The 7,617-nt window shown below is 48.2% G+C and overlaps 1 protein-coding gene across 3 annotated transcripts; it reads left to right on the forward strand.

Annotated features, from left to right (window-relative positions):
* On the forward strand, positions 1 to 4,564 carry LOC133903614 (UDP-xylose transporter 1-like). Of its 3 annotated transcripts, XM_062345039.1 has the most exons (9): positions 1 to 289; positions 1,567 to 1,622; positions 2,469 to 2,618; positions 2,739 to 2,923; positions 3,029 to 3,096; positions 3,216 to 3,348; positions 3,499 to 3,660; positions 3,736 to 4,014; positions 4,115 to 4,564. In XM_062345039.1, the coding sequence occupies exons 3-9, from the start codon at positions 2,498 to 2,500 to the stop codon at positions 4,235 to 4,237; spliced, it is 1,071 nt and encodes a 356-aa protein (XP_062201023.1). In that variant the 5' UTR covers positions 1 to 289; positions 1,567 to 1,622; positions 2,469 to 2,497; the 3' UTR covers positions 4,238 to 4,564. The 3 variants fall into 3 exon arrangements, with proteins under 3 accessions (XP_062201023.1, XP_062201022.1, XP_062201024.1); XM_062345038.1 differs by lacking the exon at positions 1,567 to 1,622; XM_062345040.1 differs by lacking the exon at positions 1,567 to 1,622 and having other exon boundaries at positions 2,473 to 2,618.
* The last annotated feature ends 3,053 nt before the right edge of the window (positions 4,565 to 7,617 follow it).

A 7,617-nucleotide genomic window follows, 5' to 3' on the forward strand; every position in this document is an offset into this window, starting at 1 on the left:
TTCTCACACACCTCGGCACGGCGACGCGACGCGACGTGATGACACGAGCGACGGCGGGCGTTTGAGCTGTTCGCCACCTACCCTCCATTCTCTCCAAGACCTCGTCCTCCTCATCTCTTCCACCCCTCCAATCCACAACGCACGAATCAGTTGGCAAAGCCCACTTCCCTCTCCATCCCCCTCCCTCATCCTCTCTCGTCAGAGATCAGAAGATCTGATCAAGAACAGCTCGATCGTCGGGAAGAACGAGGAGGAGGAGGGGTAAATAAATCCTCCCAGGGCGCAAGAGGTGCGTGTGATCTCCCCCTCCCCTCCCTCTCGCACAGCTTTCCGTTTCCTCTGGGAGCGCACGTGCCTAGGTTTAATCCGTTCTTTCGTTTGATAGATGAGAATCGCGAGTTCTTCGCTCTGTAATTTGATAGCATGCTTAGCATAATTGTTCTTGTTCGCCTGAAATCCGTGCGGCTTTTGTTCTTGCCTTTTCTTTCCTTCTCGATGCTATTTCGGTTTGGATGTGGCCTGCGGCCGCTAGCGTCCGTCGCCTTCGGTTACGGGCGTGTGTTTTGACCTCAATCCGTTTCGGTGCCCTGTTTTGATGGTGGCGAGGTACAAGCTTAGAACTTTTTCAAGAAAACACATTACCACAAGTTGATTTCAAAAAAAAAAAAGGAAGAACAACAACAACACATTACAAAAACTAGTAGATTATAATCTCTACTATACGATCCTGGAGAACAACACATTGTTCTCGGACTTATCTGCGCACTTACGGATTGATAACAAAGTTGTTGTATAGAATTAAATGCACAATGTGTGTGCTCTGCATGAACTCGGTCAAGATGATAGAATTAACTGGAAGCAAGTTACTGCCGATAAAAAAATTGCAGAAACAGATCGATTCCTCGAACTAACCACTAGGAACTAAACAAAAAAAACTTCTTTCAGTATGTTAGTTATGTCAGATTTTCGCATTGCACACTGACAAATCTCAACGCAACTAGCTATGCATATGCTGCTCATCATAGAAGTGCCTTGCTGGCATGCTGTTGGGAATCAAATCAACGAAGGGAACCAGCAAAGGAGGCCTAGTCTGACGTCATGCGCGGCTGACGTGGCAGTGTCCCGCTGGCCGGACTTCCCTCTCCGGCGCCTGTGCGACCCTCGTCTCGCGATCGCGTGCGTGGCCGCCTAATTTCGGGCGGACGTCGCCGTCAGGGATGGAAATATCTCAGCTCAATACGTGGTACAGGGATTCCAATTTTATATTACATTTTTTTTCATTCATGGGTGAAAAGACTAAAACTCGTAAAATTTCACCGAAATTTCGGTCATTTTCATCCTCCGCTATATAATCTCACAAGCCAAAAAAAAATTCAAAACTAGATATTTTATTACTCTCCAAAATTTATGATATTTTATAGAAATTTTGGCGAAATTTTAATACCCTACTTGGTACCATCTGCTTCCTTGTTCACACCACTCTGTTTCTCTCTGGCCGTTCCTGCGCATCTGCCCCGTGTGGGACTCTTATCACTCATGTTGCGACTATGCCTGTTTGAAATGCAGGAATTTTGCCAAGATGCTGGGAGCAACATTATGGTTCCTACTTGAATTTGCAGATGGTACTCCCTCGAATCTCGATCGAGCAGTCCAGTACTCCCAGGGAGCACTTGCCTTGCTTTTTTCGATGCACTTGCACCAGCAATACAGCTGGGCCAGTGGAAGTTTCTCTGCCACCGTGCACATTATAACCGGGCTCCACCCTGTGCACGCACACCCTAAACCAGGCGCAGCAGCACAGGATTCCACACGGATTCCTCCGGTCTTCCTGCCGGTCTCCCGTTGGCCTGTCCCTTCTCTTCTCGGAGCTTGGCCGAGAGTATCATGGCAGCAGGGGGCCTTAGCATCCCCAGATCTCCTAGGAAATGGTTGCAGTGCTACAGTACGGGCTAATCAATCGTTCGTACTACTGCTCTTGAGAATAGTGTTTATTCAGCTTAGATTTTACTCCAGGTTGGACCTGGATCCTTTGCCAAAATCGCGATTATTGCAGAGAGTTACTGTTTAAACAGTGTAATGTGTCTGCTACAGTACCCTGTATTAATTAATTGTGATTACTGTAGTAATACTGGAACAACAGTGCTTCCGTTCACTGTAGCGTTGATTTCTACTGTTTATAGATGCTGTAGCATTTTCATCTGGGTCGCCAGATTTTGATCCAACGGCTGTAAACATCCCCTAATGCATATCTCTGCAGTGGCTCCACTGCAGAGGATCCCGATCCCTCCAGGTTACAGTATCAATTATGTCTTGTACACTTGTACTAGCAGATTTTAATCTACACCGACACAAGTACAGATCGACCACATGAACCATTTTATCTACATGGAAATCCGGAGCTCATTTGTCCGTTTTCAAGATTCAGAGCACAGCTTCTTCTGATTCACTGATGGCCTCGTGTGCACCAGGCAGGTGACAGGCCGTCGACGAGGAGGAGATGTCGGACGGCGCGGCCTCCCGGATGGGCGTCGCCGGCGCGCTGGGCCTCTCGGTCACGTCGTCCGTGGCCATCGTCATCTGCAACAAGTACCTCATCAGCACCCTCGGCTTCTTCTTCGGTCAGTAACAACTTTCAGAACTTAACGACCCCGTCCGGCAAATTTTTTGTCTGTTACCATTGCCGTGCGCTCATGCGGAGTTTCTGGATTTTTGTGTGGTGGCGTTTGGGACGAATGCAGCGACGACGCTGACGAGCTGGCACCTGATGGTGACCTTCTTCACGCTCTACGGCGCGCAGCGCCTGCGTTTCTTCGAGCCAAAGCCCATCGGTGCGCGCACCGTCATCTCCTTCGGCCTGCTCAATGGCATCTCCATTGGCCTCCTCAACCTCTGCCTCGGCTTCAACTCTGTTGGTTTCTATCAGGCAAGCATGCACCAGCCACTTATTTGCTGATGGCTGGCCCCAGGTGCCGATACTTAGTACTGCTATTTTCTTACTTTCTGAATTTACAATCGTTGCTTGTTACAGATGACCAAGCTGGCCATTATACCCTTCACCATAGTCTTGGAGACCATATTTCTGAACAAGAAGTTCAGGTCCTCCTCAAATTCCTTGAAACATTTTGATTTTGGCACATCTATACACTGTTCCTGTACCAGTTTGAGTTTATGCAAAGATGAATTGTTCTCATACTTGACAATCCTGAAACTTTCAGCCAGAGCATCAAGGCCTCCCTTATGGTCCTGCTCCTGGGAGTCGGTATCGCGTCGGTCACCGATCTCCAGCTCAATCTCCTCGGTTCGATCATCGCCGTGCTCACCATCGCCGCGACATGCGTCGGCCAGATTGTATCCTTCTGGTTGCTGATCTCGCATGAACTCAGCAACTCAAGCTTAGCTGCTAGATGTTACATACAGTCCTCCATTCACAGTTGCTTGCACCCAACATGTCGTTCTGCTATCTTGTCCTCCTTAACCTCCGTCTTGATTTGAACAAAGCTGACCAACCAAATCCAGAGGAGGCTCAAGGTGTCCTCGACGCAGCTGCTGTACCAGTCCTCGCCGTACCAGTCCGCCGTGTTGCTCGTCACCGGCCCGTTCGTCGACAAGCTCCTGACCAAGCGCGACGTCTTTGCGTTCAACTACACCGTCCAAGTCGTGGTAAGTACATCGCCAGAGACCACATGATCGATCGTCGACCACCTGAACAGACTAGCACAAGTTGTTTCCGCGCAGGCGTTCATCGTGATGTCGTGCTTGATCGCGGTGTGCGTGAACTTCAGCACGTTCCTGGTGATCGGCACGACTTCGCCGGTGACGTACCAGGTGCTGGGTCACCTCAAGACGTGCCTGGTCCTCTCCTTCGGCTACGTGCTGCTCAGGGACCCCTTCACCGCGCGCAACGTCGCCGGCATCCTCATCGCCATCTTCGGCATGGGCCTCTACTCCTACTACTCCGTCACCGAGAGCCGCAAGAAGAACGAGGCCGCCGGCTCGCTGCCGGTCGCCGCGCAGGTGAGCACATGACGCCGTATCGTCTGAAACTGTAAAAAAAAAAAAACACGATTCTTCTGTGCGCGTGTTTTTGGAGGTGACGGAGACTTGGTGGTTGCAGATGAGCGACAAGGATTCGGCACCGCTCCTCGGCCCGAAGGGCTCGCCGTGGCAGGAGAGCAAGGACGCGGAGAGCTTCGATTACGTGCCGAGGACGGCGAAGAGCGCGTTTACCGGCCGGTGAACGGGAACGGTAGAAGAGTACCACCCGCTTATCGAACGCTCAAAGATGTATTGCCGGCCAAGTGCGATGCCTATTCTTTCTCCTTGCGAGCTGCGATTTGTCCTACTGCACAGCGACGAGTAGAGCCTAGATATGACAGAATATAGTTCTTTCCTGAGCTTGAGTGATGGATTGGTGATAGTACAGGATGTGCAAATTCATTCTAGATTATACGCCAAAAACGAAAAACTCTTGTCCCTGAGGGTCAAGCAAATGCCAGGCTCATTTGTTTTGGTACCATACTACTTGTACACTAACTACTTCGATGAACTCGTGGACTTTGGATTCCATGCGTCATAATTCAGCACTAGAGAACACAAAGATGAACCGATAAAAGGAGCAATTATGACCCAAGATGGATCGGGTTCTGAGACCCTCTGGTCCTCATGGACGTTTCCCCCTGTGATGCACCCGAGAAGTCACGCACGGGTCCGGTGTGGCATCACGTGTTCGAGGGTATCCTCCGGATCGTAATCGACATGAGGGGGGACAGTGCGCCGCAAGAGCTTCTTGGCCGCCACACAAAGCGAGGCAAGCTCCTGATCCCAATCACAGGTCGAAAAAGATGCTACCTAGATACAGATGGTGCTATTGAAATTTCAGTAAAATTTTACAAATTTTGGAATTTTCTTTCCCTAACATGTGAGTCTCACGTAGTAGAGGGAAAAAATAATTAAATTTTCTCGAATTTCGATATTTTTACCTGTAAAAGAGAAGTTAAACAAAATTGAAATCCCTAGATATACCCATCCATTAAGGATTGCGATTGCTTGCATTGCAACTGATGGGCAAACTTCCTTCACGGGGCACCATCGTCATACAACAAAAAATAAAAGTTAGTTTGAAGAAACTGTTCAACCAAAGGAAAGGAATCGGTAGCACATCCACGCCCACGCGGCAGGGACGCGTTCCTTCTGATCCACCGTCACTCACACCTAAAATCGTTGCGTCCAATGCTACAACTTCTAGCCAGGACCTCGAAAACTTATTTCTTTTTTTTTCTTTGCATCTGAGTACCTACTACCTCTAGCTAGGACAAAGCAAGCTATCACATTGTTGAGTCAAACGAAGGCATTATTCTGCCCTAAATTGGTACCGACACTGATCGAGTGCAATGGCGTCGCGTGCGATTGATTGTGTTGAATAGATTCAACTCATTCTTTGGCGGGCCAGTTTGGAACGTAGGAATCTTTCACAGTTACTGTACGAATTCAATGGTTTCCTATGTAACCTATACTCCCTCTAGTCAAAAAATACATTGTGTTTTTTATTTTTATAGCATTTGATATACAACTTTGGTCACTATTTTTATTAAAATATAGTTATATTATATAATAAAAATATAATATTATAAAAATATTTTTCAAGACAAATCTACACGTATAATTTTTATATTTTAAACTAAATATTTTAAAAGTTAAAAATTTGATCGGTTCTCGATCAAAATGTTGAGTATTTATAACCGGAGTGAATAATTCCAAGAACATTTCTTCCCTTAATCATAAGCGTAAAACGTCATCCACATACAAAACTACTTCTATTTTTATGTTTTTTTATCATTTCTAACTACATATCTCAATTGTTGTTAGCAACTGGTCCATAACGAGGAACAATGGATATCAATAATGCATAACATTTTTCATGACATCCAGACAACTAATCAAACCTCGTCATCCTCCAAGGCCATTCAAATGACATCTGCTTATAGGAACCACCTTTTGATGTGGTGTGTCGAGGGTAAATTCCTGACAGTGATTCTGAGGTATGTCGGATGGTGGGTACGTGAATGGCGTTTTAGAGAGTGAATGTGTCTATGTGTGTAGATGAAGGATTTATGGACACCGAGGGTTATACAGGTTCAGGTCTTACGGAGGATAACAACCCTACGTCATATTTTTTTGTGTTATAGTAGATCTCACTTGGTTACAACAATGTTTTAGCAGAGTGTCAAAATTGATCTGTCTTGCTTACAACGGGATCCTCATCCCTTTATATAGTAGAAAGAGGGAAAACTAACATGTGGGCTTATTCTAATATCTAACTCAGATCATTATTATGGAGTATCGGGCATGCAACTTGCTCTGACAGCATTGTATATCGTGCTGCCACGCGCTGTCTTTGCGTAGCTCATAGAACCTTATCCTGCTGCATTTAATGCGACGGGACGAAACGGTGCACTTCTGCACCGTCCCCGTCTACTTGCCTCTGCGCCATCCCCGTCCACTTGCCTTTGTGCGCCGTCCCCGTCCACTTGCCTCCGTGCTGTCCCCGTTCACTAGCCTCTTTGTGCCATCTCCGTCCACTTGCCCTGCCGGATGGCTGACAATATTACATCTGTCGTGTGGTGTTGCGCCAGCCTGTAGAGTCTCACACCGTAGACTTTAATGCTATGGGATGGGACACGCCCCACCTGCACTGCCCACGACCTTATCTGTTAGGGCCGGTGCCTAGTGAAGAGAATCGTTCGGGCAAGTGTCCAATCCGGTCCCGCGACCACGAGAGCTGGTCGTGGGTTTGTGTGAAGGTGTAGCGAGATTGGTCGCTGGAGGCTTTGCACTGGTCGGGGTTGCTCATCGATCGATTATATTTTTTTAAGATGTTCCCCCTAGCTGTTTGCACCCTATGTGGGGCCTATTTAGCCGGGTACCCCTTTACTTGATACACCGATGGTAGCCCCCAAGCTCCCTCGTGATCGCGGTTCGGCCTGATCCTACCACCTGGGTCCCAGGGAAAACATAGTTTGCCCCAGGAGTGGTTATTGACGTCGTCCGTCCTCAAAGTTCAAGCTTTGAGCTCCGCATCACAGGGGATGTTTCAAGTGCCCTGGGAGATAAGAAAGGGGGAGGCATATTTATTGTCGTTGGACCTGAAGGACTCTTGGCTTTTTCTGCGTGCCCCCTCGGGTTTCGAGTGGTTTGAATGATGTGTTGGTTGGGATGCCGTTGTAGTCTTTTTAAAGGACGGGTGTTTGAGGGTCCTTCGAGTCCTCCTTCTGCATTCTTTCCTTCCTTCAAACTTTTTTGTGTCTAGAGTCTAGTTTCTTCATCCTGTCTCGCGCTCGGCTCCGTAGAGTAGACGGACCCGGAGGTCATGGCGCGCTCCCCTCCCTTCTCACTGGAGATGTTGACGATTTTGGATGAACCGGCGGAGGGGGATTTACTTCCCTCCCAGGATCCGCCTGCCGTGGTGCTTCCGGACGAATCTTCTGTCACGGTCATGATCGCAAGATTGGAGCTGATACCTGCCTGAACAGCGCCAGCGACCGGCAAGCTTATGCCGTTCTTCCGAAAGTCGTCCTCTACAGGACCGTTCCGCTCTCCTGCCTAGGCGGACCCCCTAGC

The sequence above is a fragment of the Phragmites australis genome, chromosome 21, assembly GCF_958298935.1.
Source record: "Phragmites australis chromosome 21, lpPhrAust1.1, whole genome shotgun sequence".
Classification (NCBI taxonomy): domain Eukaryota; kingdom Viridiplantae; phylum Streptophyta; class Magnoliopsida; order Poales; family Poaceae; genus Phragmites; species Phragmites australis.